This window comes from Chelonoidis abingdonii, chromosome 2, assembly GCF_003597395.2.
Source record: "Chelonoidis abingdonii isolate Lonesome George chromosome 2, CheloAbing_2.0, whole genome shotgun sequence".
In the NCBI taxonomy this organism is placed as follows: Eukaryota; Metazoa; Chordata; order Testudines; family Testudinidae; genus Chelonoidis; species Chelonoidis abingdonii.
Genome location: NC_133770.1, coordinates 268,555,880 through 268,573,645, shown reverse-complemented (window position 1 = coordinate 268,573,645; position 17,766 = coordinate 268,555,880). Strand labels below are relative to the sequence as shown.

At 43.8% G+C, this 17,766-nt stretch overlaps 1 protein-coding gene across 1 annotated transcript in view; it reads left to right on the top strand.

Annotated features, from left to right (window-relative positions):
• ANGPT1 (angiopoietin 1) overlaps positions 1–17,766 on the top strand; it is a 213,948-nt gene that overhangs the window by 160,153 nt on the left and 36,029 nt on the right. Inside the window, exon 7 of the mRNA XM_075063187.1 lies at positions 1,652–1,818. Within this exon, the coding sequence (XP_074919288.1) occupies positions 1,652–1,818 (167 nt within the window). The remainder of the gene's footprint in view (positions 1–1,651; positions 1,819–17,766) is intronic.

Genomic DNA, 17,766 nt, shown 5'->3' with positions numbered 1-17,766 from the left:
TTCTGGAAAAGTATACTGAGGCTGTTGATAGTGGAGCATATTGTTCAATTCATCCTTTGAAACTGGGGGGGAAGGAAGATCTGTTGACGACCTAGGAGCTAAAGGGAGAATAACTTCCTTTGAAAAATAGTCTATGAAAATACCTGAGATTTGATGCTGTCTGGTCCATTCCAGAAACAAAGCAGTGTGTTTATGAGTCCAGGGTAGGAATCTCTGGCAGGGACAATTTAGCAGTAGGAGGTGAACTTTATCAGAGGCAAGAAAATCATCCAGTCCTCCATTCTATTTGGTAGAGGAATTTTAGCAAGGATCATTCATAAGCCCTTCCTGGCATATCATTGTGAGAAAGTCATTAGAGTTCCATTTCTGTTTTCCCAACTCAAGAGGTTCGGATAAACATGAGACAAGCATGTGATTATCTGAACTGAGCCTGAACACAAAACCGTCTCAGGTTTGTTCATCACTGGCTGAATGAGAACTGTGTCACTGTACCTCGCTTTTACTGTTTTAAGGGTAAAATGGTGAAACTAAGAGATCTCAAATGTACACAATTAATTAGAAACTATTGCCTAACTTAAATAGCACTGGAAGTCATGGAGTGGTGTCAAATATCAAAAAAATGAGTAATGTGGCACAGAAATACCACACATAATACTTAAACCACAATTCATTGGGAAAATTAGCTATACTCTTCATTTTAGTCTATATTTTGTACAGATATTCAGTTTAGTTAGAAAGAAATAAGAATCTGAATATGTGGAAGGTGAATAGCACTAGCAACCACCTCTTATTTATTAGTTATTTCTTCATATTTATGAAATAAATGTGTAGCCTCACATGCTGTGGCTGAGTATCAACCTTTAGGTTGAAACACAAAGTAATACAAAAGGACTGTTGATGAATATACTCACCTGAATCCACAGCTTAACCCCCTCCCACTCCTTCCCCTCTCCTCAGTAGTCTGAGAAAAGATGACCTGTGATGTAGGTTCAGAAGTTAACAAATCTGGACTCTGGTAGGCCAAGGGTGATATGGATGAGTACCAAAACCAAAACCAAGGACCAGCTCAGAAAACATATTGCCCAGCACTTGTCCTTCATTTATATGAGAAGGCTCCAGCTTGAGCTCCTCTGCGGTTCTCAGTTGAGGCAATATGTTATGGCAAAAGAGACAATCTAGATCCCAAACCACTGAAGGCTTTTCGATTGAAAGCAACTGCATGATATTCCAACCTCAAGTTAATTGTAAGACAATGCCAAATTTAGCTGCATGTAGTCCCACAGCACCACTTAATAAACAGGCTGCAAAATATCTGCTGTCTTCAGTGTCTGAATGATCCCAAGGTGTAGGCCAATGTGGAGCATATTATAGTTGTCTAATATTTCAGTAGCAGACAAAGGAAATAACGTACTACTTTGTTCTTTAAAGTGATTTTGCACCTGCAGACATCAACTAACTTTAAACCACACAATGTCCTTGCAAGGTATGTATTAATTGATCCATTATACAGATGGAAAAAAGGCATGGGAAGGTTAATTAACTTGCCCCTAGCATATATAAGAAAAATGTAATGATAATTTTATTACAGTTCACATATTACATCAACATTAAGAAATAATTAAATTCAGTTATTTTACCAACTTTTTTCTAGGGTTTTGGTAGCCCATCTGGTGAACATTGGCTGGGGAATGAGTTTATCTTTGCAATAACCAGTCAGAGGCAGTATTCTCTAAGAATTGAGTTAATGGACTGGGAAGGAAATCGGGCATATTCACAGTATGACAGATTTCATATAGGAAATGAAAAGCAGAATTACAGGTAAGCACTTATTGATGTTCTGTTGTTGCTGTTGGGTGCTAGATCTTGTCATTGTTTGCAAATGAAATAAGTGAAATGATAATGTAGTATTAAGTTGCATCTAACTTTTAAATTAAGCGTACAGATATAACCTAGAAATGAAATTTTCCAGAGATGGAAGTTGAGCGAAAAATTATCATGTGTGACAACAAACTGTATGGCACAAGGGTCAGGACACTCTGAAATTTGTTAGCACTTGGTGAGCAGTGGCCCTTATCTGGTAGCCTACCCTACCCTGAAAAATCTTGCAAAGGAGAACAACCAGCAACCTCCCCTTGAGGACTCTGGGGAGAAGGTCTATTGTTGACAGGTGTTAGGCCCTTGCCTCTACCTCAGAAGTCTGCAAAGGTAAAGTTAGGAGTTTCTGGACTCTGGAGGTCCCTGGAAGGGGAGGGCATTGAGATTTTGTTACGTGAACATCTAAATAAATTGGCAACCATTCATTGCCAACAGGCCTTGAACAGGCCTTTCAGGTTCCAGTTTGTGTGGCCCTTAGTTTGTAAGGCTTATTCTCTACCTCATATTAATAGTGTGAACTTTTCCACAGGCTGTCTAAACAGGACTATAGCTCCCAGGTCCCTGTCCATTCTTGTGATTTATTTCTAAGACTTCAAGATTCAATTTCTCTTCAGTATACCTAAGAGGGAGCAACCAAACTAGGATGAGACCTTGATTTCACCATCCAACAGACCCATTTAAAACTCACCACATTTTTTAGCATATCCAAAATCAGCTGTGCCCACACAACTTAATCTAGACCATGCTGGTCCCAATGATTTCATCCTTTGCATCTTTTCTAAGCCTAAAATGTCTGCAGACCAAGCCAAGATCTTTATTTTTCTGGGAATGTTGGTACGTAAGGGTTCTGGTATCTTAACCTTTAATGACCAATGGAAGAGTTAGCATACTGTTTCTTAGTAAATTCAGTGAGATACTGGGTACCTTGGGAGCGCCTGTGCTCAGCAACAGGTGATTTGTCATGGTCTATAGCACAGTTCCCTTCCTCTTTAATATAAACTCCTCTCCTAAACCCCAGTATTTGAAGAACCCCACTCCTACCATGGTCTCCATACGGGTTAGTTACACTGCCCCAAAGTTCAGACTATGGGCATGTGAATCGCAGTGCACACCAATGTGGTCTGCCGTCCCCCATGTGCACATGAACTAAAAGGTTTCTAGTTTGCATTAATGAAGTCCTCTACATAAATGACTACATTAATGCAAACTAGAAACCTTTTAATTTGTTCCCACAGTGTCCACATGGGGGAATTACAACATAGCGCTTTGATGTGCACTGCTAGTCATGCCCTGTAGTCTGAACTGCAGGGTTGTATAGACAGGGCCATAGACAGTTTACACTATCCTCAAGTGTATTTTTTTTAATTATATGAATCCAGGAACCACTATCTATCTTAACATTGAGGATATTACTGCTTGATTAGGCAAAAAAAAGATACAGATTCTTCAAAGAACTGATAAAGTTCTACCTCAGAAAATAACATTGAAGACTATGGAGTTGTACAGGGGAGAGTATAAATTTTGCTAAAATTTCTCAAACTTTCAACCCAAGGTGCAGCTGAAAGTGAAGAGGATAGACAGAAGCTAGATTGTATTGCCAAGGAATGCAATGCAGATGAAAAGAGTAGTTCTATAAACCACTGGCTAGGCCTTGATAAGAATATTGAACATATTAATACAGTAATACTACTAGTTATTATATCCTGAAAAGGATATGAGGTTTTTATACATAGTTGCAAGTCCGCCACTTTTCTATCTGTACTTCTAATAGCACTGAGATGGGGAGGTCAGTGAAAAAGGAACACGCTAAAATTCAGAATCACTTAGAGAGAATAGTAACATATATGACTTATGTGGTTTAAAACAATTTAGTAATAAAAAAGACTCCTTTCTTTGGACAGAGAGTAAAGCCAAGAAGAAGGAAAATGAGTTTGAAATATATCTTGAATTATACAAGACAAAACACCTAGCAAGTGAAAGTGAAAGATCTGAGAGAAATTGTTGTCCAAAGGGTTCACATTTGGGTACCTAAAGTTAGACTCCTCCATCCATAGTCAACTGCCTAAATGAAAGTAGCCTAATCTTCAGGAGTGCTGAGACACCACAATTCTCTTTGAACTTCCAGTGATGGAGAAGTTGCATCTACTTTGCACTTTCTCCTGATAGAATTCTGCACCTAAGTGGTATATGAAGCCATATCTGCCCCTTTGAATATGTCAATTGATATTGTATCAAGGATCAGAAGTTTCATTTACATTTCTCCTATACAAAATTAGTCCCTGTGTGCTGAAAAGGATGCCACTGAAATCTCAAAGGACAGCTACAGGGAATCAAGACTGTTATTCATGATCTCAATAATTTGCTCTATTATTTTATTGGAAAGAGTGGTTAGTGGACCTCATTCAGGCATAATAAATAATGTATGGTCTCTAATGGAATATGAATGACAGAGGCTTCAAGATTGTGTGAACTACTGTCAAATAAAAGAACTGGAAGATATGAATTTAGGAGGAGGGATGGGCACCAAAAGAATTCAAGTGAAATTTCTTTACACTCATATAACAGATTGAATACATTTAAAAAGAGCAGCAATGGGAGTAACTAGTAAAAAACAGTTTAAAAAAAGAGTTGGACAAGTAATTAAAAAGGGAAAGTACTTGTGGTACAACTATTGGCTCAAAAGGAAGGGTGATCCCAGACATTCCTTTTTATCCTGAAAATGTCTGTGCTATTCAGCTCCGAGTACATTGCACCTTTCAATGAATTCTCCCATTTGTGAAATGAAACACCCTCCATGTTACTATAATTATTGTGGTTTATGGTAATACCCATGATATACTAAGAACTTTCCAGACATTCAAAAAGAGACAGTCTCCCACTCTGAGGAACTCTCTCTCGGGATATAGACAGACAAGTAAAGAGAGACTCGATAAATAGGGATTGGTAATTTTTATAAAAGTTGTTTGGATTCATTGTATGGTGCACAGCAGAAGTGAGTCTTTAAGAGAGGTTTATATACAGGCTGGGCAAAGGTCTTGCAAATGAAATCAGGCAGGTTACACCAAACATAAGGGGCTATGTGGAAGAAGACAGTGGAGGTGAGCTCCTAGTATGCAATGAGCTCCCGATGTGATGCTGTAATCCTGGGATGTGTAAACAGCGGAAACTCAAGTAAGAGTAGAGAGATTATTCTACTTCTATATTTGGCACTGGTGTGACTGCAGCTGGAATACTTTGTTCCAGTCAGGTGTCCACAATTCAAGAAGGATTGAAGAGGGTTCACAGAAGAACCGTAAGACTGATTAAAGGATTAGAAAACATGCCTTATACTGGGAATGGCTTGGTCATTACACTAATTGAATCTATTTCCCCATGTTAAAGTATCCTCATGGGAGCAAATATGTAATAATGGGCTCTTCAGTCTAGGAGAGAAAGCTTAACATGATCCAATGGCTGGAAGTTGAAGCTAGACAAATTCAGACTGGAAAGGCATACATTTTTAACAGGGGGAGTACTAAACCACTGGAACAATTTGCCAAGGTGGATTCTCCGTCACTGACAGTTTTTCAATCATGACTGGATATTGTTCTAAAAGATCTGGTCTAGGAATTATTGTGGGAAAATTCTATAGCAGGTGTTATACAGGAGAGCAGACTAGATCAGGGATCAGCACCCTTTGGCATGTGGCTCACCAGGGTAAGCACCCTGGTGGGCTGGGCTGGTTTCTTTACCTGCCGTGTCCACAGGTTCAGCCGATCACGGCTCCCACTGGCTGCGGTTCACTGCTCCAGGCCAATGGGGGCTGCAGGAAACAGCACAGGCCAAGGGATGTGCTGGCTGCCACTTCCTGCTTCCCCTATTGGCCTGGGACGGTGAACTGCGGCCAGTAGGAGCCGCAGTCGGCCAAACTTGTGGACACAGCAGGTAAAGAAACTGGCCCAGCCCTCCAGGGTGCTTACCCTGGTCAACTGTGTGCCAAAGGTTGCCAATCCCTGGACTAGATGATCACGATGTTCCCTTCTGGCCTTGGATTCTAAGAATTGTGTGACATGCTCTCAAACAGGGTGAAAAAGGTGGGGATGAATCCTTGCCAAGTGAGGATAAGCAGGAAAGGGCAGAGTTACAAAGGCTGAGATCCTCAAAGATCTGAAATTTGAAATCAAAGCAAGTCAGAAGCCTAAATACCTTTGAGGATCTGAGGCATAGAGCTTTGGAAGTACAGTCAAGATGCATAGATTTGTTGAGATAGCAGCTGGGGAGCCAGCAGAGGGATTCGAAGAGAGGAGTAACATGATCAAATCAACAAGCAAGAAAGAAGTCTGTGTGGCTCCATTTTGTATGAACTGAAGGGATGCAATATGTATTTCTGGGAGCTTAGAGGCAGATTGAAAATGTTCATTTACATCTATGTTGGGTGAGATTTTGCAGAGAGCTACTGACAGAGCAAGAGCTTTTGAAAACACTGGATTCACTTATCCTGTGTGATGACAGAACAGCACAGAGAATGTTATAAAGGGCCAGACTCTGCCTGTGACAAGGTAAAACAGCAGCATGGAAAGGGTTTAAAGCCTATCACACAGCGGAGTGAGGTACATAAAGAGGAGGAAGATGGATCCAGTATGTAGCAGAGAAAGTATGTCCTCATTACCCCTGGGTGGCTGAGGCAGCAAAAAGCCTCTGGGGATTGAGATCTGCAGGTTTCAGTTGAGTTGTTTTATTTATTTACAATTGTTTAAATCCTCTGTTTTAAACAGTAAAGTGTGCCCTGAGGAAAGGGTCTTTAAAGGACTGGGCATGGTAATTCGTTTCCCTTCCCAGCTGATGAAGTGGCCCACCAGCATAAAAGGCTAGATCCACAAAGGGACTTAGGCATTTAACTTCCACTTTAAGCACCTAAGTACAATATTTGGTGCCACTGAGATTCTGAAAACCCCTACTTGGCAGCCGCCTAAACCTGGAGGTGTCTAAATGACTGGCAGAAACTCAGGCTTCTAGGAAAAGTCACCTAGGCACCTGAGTTACCGACAGTGGTATGCACAAAACTGCCTACGTCCAGCAAACTACTTCCCACCTTCATGAACAAACGGTTTAACTATTTATTTTAATCTGGAAATAGACACACACACAGTATGTGTATATATATACACTCATTCTGTATATTTCGAGAGAAAGAGAGATTGGAGAGTTTTTTAATATATGAAGTTTGATATGCAGTTGATGGACTGCAGAGTAGATTAGGAAAACCATCCAAAATGATTCTAGGTCTCCAGGGTTAAAGTAACATGGAAAATTTTAGGAAAGTACTCCTGCTTTCATTAGGGAAAAAAAGGAGATCTTTTGGCAACCTGACCCAGGTTGCACCAATGTGACAATTGTTAAATTTGATCCATGAAAAATCCTCTTGCTACACATGAAAAACAAAAGGGCCATATTTCAAAAGTGCAGCACTGATATCAGAAAGAGAGAGTGGGCTGCACCTTTTCACTCAAAAAGTAAAGAACTAGGCAGCCAAGGCTCAATTTTGCAGTTCTTGCTCAAGCTAAACTCTCATTGAAATAGTGGGAGTTTGACTTGGGTAAGGGCTGCAGAATTGGGTCCTAGCTTACCCAAAATCCCAATTTAGGAGTAGTTTGTGTGTGGCCATCATACAGGTGCATGAGGAGACAGAAAGGTGCACAATTTCTACTAGTCTCTATTTGTGGCCTGTTTAAGGGCCAATACATTGAAGTTCCTGTGCTCAGGGAAACACAGGGATAGTTCGATCCCCACTCCCATGGAACATACAGTGCCCCGAAAGAGGAGAGAAAGCATGAAGAGGAAATAGGGCCATATCCTTCCACAGGGATTCATGAAGCTTCAAACCAGCTCACCCATTTTTCCTCACATGTATCTGAATACTTAACAAAAGTTAACTAGTAGGAAACTGACAGCTATTGACATAATGAAGTGCCAGTGATATGCAAATCTCAGTGGCTGTTCATATTTGACAAATTTGCTTGAGTGCCTGCTTGAGTGTCTCTGAGATATTATAGGAACTCAAATAGCAAAGCTTCCTAAAACATAGAAACTCTCTTATTTTCTTTGCCAGCATCAACTGTCTTTGACAGTTATAAAAGCAGCCCCAGAATCCAAGCCAAGTGAAAGCTTCATTATTGAATCATAAATAGCTGGCCACCCATTGCTGAATGGTTTTGTCCCTTAATCTGAGAAAGCTGCCTTTACTGAGTTAAAATAGGCCTATGTAAAGTTGAAAAGCACAGTTCTCAGCCTCTCACACAATTCCTTTCCTTCACAGTTGTTAGACATTTGTCATGTTTCTCTCAAAACATCAAACAAGGAGCAGTCTACGTTTCCATAACTTCAGTAACATTTAATCTGCAGTCATTCTACCTAGCAAATTAGCTGTTTTGTTTGTGAGCCATTAGGGATTCCTGGTGACGACCACGTTACTCTCTCTGCTTATTCAACACTGTAAATGTAAGCAAACATAGGCCAGCTACATTCTAACTTGCTTACTTTCAAATAACACCCAGGCAGTCTGAAATAATAACCAGAAATAAATTAGCTTCCAAGTTGGTCTGGGCATTAGATCAAGGAAACCTAAAATAGAAAAAGGATAATGAAAGTATGGGAAAAACTCAAGTGGTGGAACATCTTTTGTTAATGTTGCAGTAATACCTTTTACAGGCAGGAGGAGGGCAAAAAATAATAAGGTTCCAGGTCCAGCAATTGAATGTAGTAAGCTATGCAAGAATACAAATACCAAAGTGATGAACTGAGTCCGAGAAAACATGGAAAATAATTTTTCATGTGTTTTTCTAAAATCCAGCTTCAACATTAGGCAAAGTTTGAGTCAGTCTGAATTGCTCCCATTTGGTGTTTTCTGAAGAGCTGTTTTTTCTCTCAGCTATTTGTATTCTCTCTATTACTTTTTATTAGTCTAAAGAATATATGATTGAAAAAAGGATAATGCTCAGCATATGTATGTTAAAAATATATTTGTTTCTCTTTCAAAACAATACAGCTCCAAGAGAGTTTCTGGGCAGGCAAAATAAACTATATGTATATATCCCAGATGATGACTATAAGAAGAAAAGAAAGAGATCAGAATATAGGTATCTAGCTGTAAACATATTGTAATAACTTACATGTGGCAGTCAATTATTCAAAAAGAAACTTGGTGGTGGAATGAAGTACAGGAGGTGATAAAAGATAAGAGAAAAAAGCTTGAACTCTGGCAAAGGAGTAGGTGCAAACAAGACCTGGAGGAATACAATGAGTATAAAGAAATTGGCCAGGCATATAGTTGCAAAAACAAAAGCGAAGGTCTTTGAGGAACTTTATACAAGACTTGGAACAAAGGAAGGGGGGGAAAAGAGTGTATAGACTGGTGAAAGCATGGGAGAGAAATACCAAAGAGATAGAGCAGGGGTGGCAAACTATGGCCCATGGGCTGGATCCAGGCCACGAGCTGTTTTAAGCCAGTCCGCGAGCTCCTGCTGGGGAGCGAAGTCTTGAGTTTGCTCTGGTGCTCAGCCAGGCACTGAGTTGGGGGCGGCACCACGCAGCTTGGCCCTGCTCCAGCCGGGGCGCAGGGTTAAGGGCCATACCACGTGGCTTGGTCCCGCTCCGGTGCTCTAGCCAGGGCACACGGTTGAGGCCTGCACCATGTAGCTCCTGGAAGCAGCCTCATGGCCCCACTCCTGTGATCCAGCCAGGGCGCAGGGTCAGGGGCCGCACCACATGGCTAGGCCCCACTCGGGCACTCCAGTCAGGGTGCAGGGTCAGGGGCCACATCATGCGGCTCCCAAAAACAGCTACATGGCCCCACTCCAGTGATCCAGCCAAGGTGCAGGGTTGAGGGCTGCCCCACACAGCTCCCGGAAGCTGCGGCATGGCCCCACTCTTGCGCTCCAGCTGGGACACAGGGTCAGACACTACACCACACGGCTCTCGGAAGTTGTGACCTGGCCCCGCTCCAGCTCCTACGTGCTCCAGTGGCCCCCTCCTGCATTCCAATGGGAGCTGCAGGGGTGGTGCCTGCGGATGGGGCAGCATGCAGAGCTACCTGGCTGTGCCTCTGTATACCAGCTGGAGAAGGGGCATGCCACTACTTCCAGGAGCTGCTTGAGATAAGTGCCGCTCTGAGCCTGCACCTGAGCCTCTCCCCATGCCCCAACATCCTGCCCCAGTCCTGATCCCAATCCCAATCCCCATGCCCCAACATCCTGCCCCAGTCCTGATCCGCCTTCCACTCTCCATCCCCTTGATCCGAGCCGTGCACCCCAAACCTCTCATCCCCAGCTCCAACCCGGAGCCCACACCCCCAGCCAGAAACTGCACCCCTTCCTGTGCCCCTGCCCCAGATCTGATCCCCCTCCCACCCTCCAAACCCCTTGGTCCCAGCACAGAGCACCCTCATACACCCCAAACTACTCATCCCCAGCCCCACGTCAGAGCCTGCAACCCCAGCCAGAGATCTCACCCCCTCCTGTACCCCAAGCCCAATTTTGTGAGCATTCATAGCCTGCCATGCAATTTCCATTCCCAGATGTGGCCCTCAGACCAAAAAGTTTGCCCACCCACTATATAGACGAAGTGAGTTTAATGAAAGATGAAACTGATATGGTGTTGACTGATGGAAAACACATAAAGGATCAACGGAAAAGGTATTCTGAACAACTTTTCAATGAAGAAAACCAAAGAGAGCAATGTGACTTCAAAATTATGAACGTTGTTGTAGTAGAAGCCTATCATACCAGATGAAACAGTAAATGTTGTAAAATAAATAAGAAATAAGGCCCTAGGCCCATATGGAATTCCTATGGAGGCATAAAAAAGGTTGGGAATAGAAGGCATCTATCTGCTGATACCCCTATTCAATTCAGTCATGAGATGGGAAGAGATACCAAATGAGTGGGAGGAAAAGTATCTTGGTGCCTATATATAACGGAAAAGGTTGCACATGGTATAAAGTTGATAAGTCATACAATGAAACAGTGGAAGAGAGTCACTGATAAGAGACTGACAAGTGAAGTAGATATTAGCATCAATCAATATGGCTCCATGCCAGCAAGATCAATAATAGATACTGTTTTGGCACTAAGAACAGGAGTACTTGTGGCACCTTAGAGACTAACAAATTTATTTCAGCATAAGCTTTCGTGAGCTACAGCTCACTTCTTCGGATGCATAGAAGGGAACACACAGACAGGAGATATTCATACAGGAGGGGAGTCCTCAAGGGCAGGGAGGCCTCTGTGTAAAGGAAGTGGGAGAGAAGACTCAGATCCTTTTACAAGTCCACTTCACCAGGGAAGTGCAGAAGCCAGGAAAGTTCCCCACAATAGCGGGACCATTCCCCCGCTTATATAATTGGCGTCATGAACAGGATCCTATCCACAGGGTCCACCCCATTGGTTTACTGATTGAGTTCTAGTAGCACTGTCCAGGCCTGGTTGAGCACTCTACCATGACTGGAATTGAAGAACTACGAACCCGGTTTGCTGAACTTCAGTGCAAATTATCAGACCAAGTGGAGGCTTTACAACAAGCTAGAACTGAACAGAGAGAAGCCTTATCCCTGGCCAAGGCAGTAATAGACCAACAGACAGCAGAAACTAAGCAACCCCCTATTATTTTTGTCCTACGGGAGCGGAAGGTCACGGAGTTTGGTGGCTTCCCAACTAGACCAGGAGACATTATGGTAGAGGAGTGGGTCAAGTCTGTGAAGACGACTCTGCATGTGCTAAGAGTACCTGAAGAAGATCATGTGGACTTCATAGAGGAGCACCTCAGGGGCCAGACCATGGCCACAGTAAAGTTCATGGCAGTGGCAGACAAGAAAGATGTGGAAAAGGTATTTGAACTCCTTCTAGAAGTGTATTGAGACAAGGTACCTATTGGAACCTGACTAAAGGAGTTCTTTGAGAGAAAGCAGGAGCCTGGTGAAACTGTCCAGGCATATGAGTATGACCTCCAGGAGAGAATGAGTAAAGTGGAGCAGCGAGACCCTCAACGGGTTCCAGACCCAGATACAGTTCTGTAAGAGCAGTTGGTGCTGGGCTCCATGATGACTCCCTCTGACGTGAAATGAAAAGGAGGTTTAAAGAAGAGCCCAGTAAGAAGTTCCATCAACTCATGCAGGCTGCCATTATGTGGTCAGAAGAAGAGGAAGTTCCAGCAGCAGAGACAGCCAAGCCTAACCCCCGTACATGAAGTGAGGTCCTAGTGAATGCAGCTGCTGAGGAAAAGGCCCTGCCCCAAACAGAGCTAACATTGGAAAGCTTAAGTGAAGCTGTCCAAAAACTGGTAGTCCAACAGGGGGAGATGCTGAAAGTGATGACGAGTTGATGAAAGAAAAGAATCCCATTAGTATGCCAAAGTATCCAAGGGCACCAGGATCCTGAAGAGCCCCACTGAAGGACGAGCTGGGAAGATACATTTGTTACACTTGTGAAAGACCAGGACATACTAGCCGAGAATGTTCACTGAGAAGGACAACAGAGTCCCAGGCACTTGAAACCAATGGGGCACCAGGAGCGAGTGGTCCATCTAGAGTAGAAGGCCAAGCAGCGGCAGAAGTATTCCTAGGCCTGTCCTTAGTGGAAAATCCCTCCGCACACAGCGAGAAGAACGTGGGCCGTGCCAGCATCTCTAGCGACTTCTGTAAGCGAGCATTTGGAGACTGTCGGACTGCTGAAGTATGTATAGCAGGGGTGAAGACCAGATGTTTGTTAGATACTGGCTCAGAAGTCAGTACCATTATTGAGTCGCATTTTCAAAAATATTTGAAGGACAAGACCTGACCATGCATAGCACACGGTTTGTACGTCTAACAGCTGTTAATGGACTGGCAATCCCAGTGGCGGGGTGCCTTGAATCAGACATACAGTATATGGGCCAAACACTGCCAGGAAAATGCATCTTCATCCTGAAAGACAAAGCCTCAAAAGGGAGCCATATGGGAGAAGGAGTCCCAGGGATTCTAGGAATGAACATCATTAGTGAACTGAAAGAGCTTCTCTTACCAGGAGAAGGAGCCAGGAGGATGAACTGTCACAAGCACGCTACAAAGAATGCTGTGCTGAGTAGAGTACTGGCTTGAGCGGAGAGGCAGAATCCTTCCCTGGGCCCCACAAGGCATATTGGAAATGTTAAAGTGGGCAGAAAATGGAAGACCATTATTCCTCCTTGGAAAGGGAAGATCCTTGACGAACACTGCAGTGTACCAGGAAATGAACTGCAGTGACGAGGGAGAAGGGAGGACGAGTTACCTTTCTTCAAGAAAGATGCGATGGGAGACTGCCAGTTCCAGTTCAAGCGGCACGTGGGGGGCTGATTCCTGCACATGTGGCTAACATAAGGGCATTGCCAGAGATGCATCAAGAAATCTTGTCTAAAGATGAAGTGACCAATTATGATGACCAGGTCAAAGGTCACCATGACAGGCTGAAGATAGCCTGGAAAGTTGCTCTCAGTACAACTAAAGACACAGCCCAAAGTAGGAAAAGGACTTATGATCGCAAGTCCAGTGGGACTCTGATCCGATCTCGTGACTGCGTACCGGTTCGTAGTGGTAGACGCCGGAGACGTAATAAAAAACAGGACAAGTGGAAGCCAAATCCCCACACTGTGGTCACCCACAACAATCCCAAACTGCCAGTGTATGCTAAACAGCCTGAACAAGGAGGTCCTAAGAGAGTAGTACATAGGGACCAGCTAAAGCGTTGGACTATTAATCTGACCAGGGCTCATAGAAGGCATAGTGCAGCATTTCCCGAGGAGACTGAAACCAATGGGGTAAACCCAAACCCTAATGAGAATGGCCAGATCCCTCAAACTGACCTAGTACCACCCAAGTACAGGAAAATAGAAAATATGGGTAATGAACTAGGAGTCTTAAGAAGGTTCCAGAGGGCTAATAAGCGTGTACTGCCTGTTAAACTTAAAGATAATTATGTTATTGGGTCTATGTAGTGTTTTAATGAATATTGTTATGTATAGTATAAAGAAGTAGATGTAAAATGTTAAATATGTTAAATACTCTTTTGATAATTGTTAATGAATTTTTGATATAAAATGATGTGGGTATATGTTGTTACTATGGGGCCCAAATGTACTGGTGTAAATATTGTGGCTGTGGCAAAATTTTAGCAAGGGGGAATGTAAGGGGACTATTGCCCCCTTACTAACATTCAAGGGGAGTGTTTGGTTGCTAGCTCCCAGCACTAAAAAGGGAGGGTTCGATGGGAAATCAGGAGCCTGAGACTGACAGTTTCCAGGACAATGTGGAGAGGCCAATGCTCCAGATCAGTCTGATTGACAGGGCAGACAAGCTAATCAAGGAGTCAGGAGGCCAGGGGAGTCCCGTCCTCCATGTGAGCTAGAATTGTCTGAGTCAGATGGAGTGGGGCCAAGCTAAGGAAAGAGCAGGGGGCCCAAGCTGAGCTGATGGGAGCAGAGCTGCAGCCCCAAAAGCCAAAGTACAGCCCAGAGAGAGCAGACTTGCCCTGGGAGGAGAGCTGCAGCAACCAGAGCCAGAGGGGCCAGACAAACAGCCCAGGAAGCAGGTGAGAGCTGAGAGAGAGTCACAGAAGCAGCCTGCAGAGTAGACTTGCCCTGGGAGCAGAGCTGTAGCAACTGGAGTCAGAGAGGCCAGAGAAGCAGCCCAGGGAGCTGAAGACAGAGCAGCAGCAGCAGCCATCTGAGGCAGCGTGGAGCTGGGGCTGGAGCAGTCTGGAGCCAGGTATGGTGAGCAGCTGGGGAAAGCAAGGGGGATCCTGGGCAGTGGGCCTAGCACAGGGAGACGCCTCAGCCAAGAGGCCCTGCAGGCCAGACGTGGAGGGGGATCGTAACCCTGACAGGGCAGGGGTGACGCTGGGGAGAACGGTCCTGCCACCCAGAGCCTGAGAGCATGTGGCCATCGCCAGAGCAAGTGTCCAACCCGCAGAGTCCCTGCAGCTCAGCCAGGGCCTGAGAAGGAGGCCTGGGACCTACAAGGAACAGACTGTGAACTGCTCTGACATTCCAGAGAGACTGTTTGTGATGTTCTCTGCCACAGAGCAGGGTGATGTGTTTTCCTTTAACCTTTTCCATTCTTCCTTATTCTTTTTTTTAAATAAATTGTTAATTAAATAACTTGTATTTGCTTTAGATTGTATCATGTGATCAGTGGGTCAGGGAGGTGCACAGTGCAAAGAGAGTATCCCGGAGTGGGGACATCCTAGCCCCTGTCCTGGGTGACCACAGCAGGGTTGGGGGTTGAGCCCCCCAGGAATCCTGAGCCCAGCCTTGTTGGGGTTACAAGGACTCTGCCAGACAGGAGAGTGGAAGGGGAGTCCTCAAGGACAGGGAGGTCTCTGGCTAAAGGAAGTGGGAGCGAGGACTCAGATCCTTTCGCCAGCCCACTTCACCAGGGTAGTGCAGAAGCCAGGAAAGTTCCCCACAATAGCGGGACCATTCCGTAGAGAGTAAAAGAAAAATATTCAGATTGTGTTTGTTTATTTGAAAAAGGCCTTTGATCAACTTCCAAGAGAATTTACTTGTCAGTGCACGAAGAGAAAATGGGACCAGAACTCGTGCCACTTCTCAAGCCATGTATGTAGATATAATGTCAACATCAGATCTTCTAGTGGTGAATCAGAAGAACTACTGGTAAAGATGGGAGTGCATCAGGGATCAGCACAGAGACTTTTCTTGTTTCTCCTTGTCCTGCGTACCCTCCAGGAAACATACAGAAGGGGGCACCTTGGTGCATGCTATTTGCAGAAGATATCATTCTACACAGTAAGGAGAAAGATAGTCTAGAAGCGGAGGCAAAACAGAGTAGATGGTATCTAATTTCAATAATGTGAGCACTCAAGAATTAATCTTGAAACTAGATGGGTAGACTATACCAAAAATGCAAAGTTTCAAATATCTGGGTTCCAGAATCTGGGAAAATGGAAGATAGAAAAAGAGGATAATAAATACCTCAGTCAAATGGAGAGAAATAAGTGGTGTAGTATGTGACAGAAAATACCACTAATTTTAAAAGGGAATGTCTATAAAACAGTGGCCTGTTTAGTTTTAATGTATGGCTTTGAGTGTTGGGCAACAAAGAAATATAAGCAAATGATCAGCTCCATCAAAATGCAAAGGTTGAGATAGATGACTGGCATAAGCAAGAAAAACCACGTGAGGAATGTGCATGTTAGAGACATGTTCAAAGTAACACCTATAAAGCAAAATATGAAGGAAGTATTTTGATCATGTAAAGTGCAGTCAAGACAACTACGTGGGTGCAAAACTCCAGCAGATCAAGACTGGAGAAAAGGACAGACAGGCCAACCCAAGAAGAAGTGGTGGGATGTCATAAAGGAAGACATGTTGCATGTAGTGTGACAAAGGATATGGTAGTTTTCAAAAGACAAAAATTGGAATTTTATACCTCGCCCCACACACAAAATCAGTTTGACAAAAAAAACCTGGAAAACATTAACCAAAATAAAAATTTCCTGCCAAAATGCCATTTTTCATCAAAATAGCATTTTAGCAAGCTCTGCACATGACCTGTGCTTTACAGGCCAGTGCTGTAACGTCACTGCTATGGAGCATTCCTCTGAAGAAAATAAGGAGTGAGAAGCGATGTAGGAGGATGAGGAGAAAGGGGATAAGTAGGGGTGAAGTTGCACAATGTCTCAGGAAAGAAACGTGAATTTGATAAAGGAGGAAAGAGAAAGCCACTGAAAGTCATTAGCTCCCTTTCCCCTCGTGGAATCATAAGATTGGAGTGGCAGAAGGCCAAGATGATTTTAGCAGTGGAGTCTTGGGTAAACTGTGAGTGGAGCAGAGGTGCACTGAGGAAGATTTCAGTCAGAGGTGGCTCTATGTTTTATGCCGCTGCAAGCATGGCAGTCAGGCAGCCCTTTGGTGGCGTTTCTGCGGGAGGTCCGCTGGTCCCGCACCTTCAGTGTACCTGCGGCCAAATTTCCGCTGAAACCATGGGACCAGCAGACCTCACAGGCTGCCCCCTCAGCTTGCCGCTCCAGGCAGAGCACATTGGAGGGAGAGAACTCAGAATGTATCCAATTTGTTGAGATTGACACAAGGAAGAAGACGAAGACATGCTAATCAATTTTGAATTATTAGGTACTTCCTTCATATTGAACCATTCACTTCATGTGCAGTTCCTATGGTACTACTCTTCATTTATTTTTTTATACAATTAAAACCAGTGCAACCTTTAAAGATCATCAAAACTACATCTCAGAGATAGTTATTCAAGCTAGTATCCTCCATGACTCGTACTGAGATGTTTCTTGTGGTAAAATCTTCTTAGATTTCAAACAACATGGATATTCAGGACCAAATTCATCCCTACCTCCACTGAAGTCAGTGGCATTTAGGCAAGGCCTGTATCTTAGCATTGGGGCTGGAGAAGTAGAATCCTGAGTTTTCATGAATGGATAATGCAAATAAGGTGATGGGTGATGGTTTGGTGGACCAGAGTAGAGTGGCATTTCTTGTATAGGGGCGGGTCTGAGAAAAGGTAATGATAGAGAGGGATGGAGTTATATAGGCCCTTAGAGGCAAGGAGAAGACATTTAAACTTGATGCAGTGAAGAAGGGGAGCCACTGCAATGATTCAAAGAGCGGATTGGCATAGGTCTTCTGGTTTATAAAATCCTTTGTGATTCAAGTCCTAACTACCTGAGCAACTGTCTTTCTCCCCATGTTATGCTGTGGCAGTTCAGATCAACAGTTGTGTTTGAGCTAACAATCAACAGCTGTGTTTGAGCTAACTGTCTGGGAGCTGGTGGCTGGGAATTCTCAGTACAGTGAACTGAATTTTGTAATCTGCTTGGGCCAAAAGAAATTGAGTATGTTTACCTTCAGGGTACAGTTTAA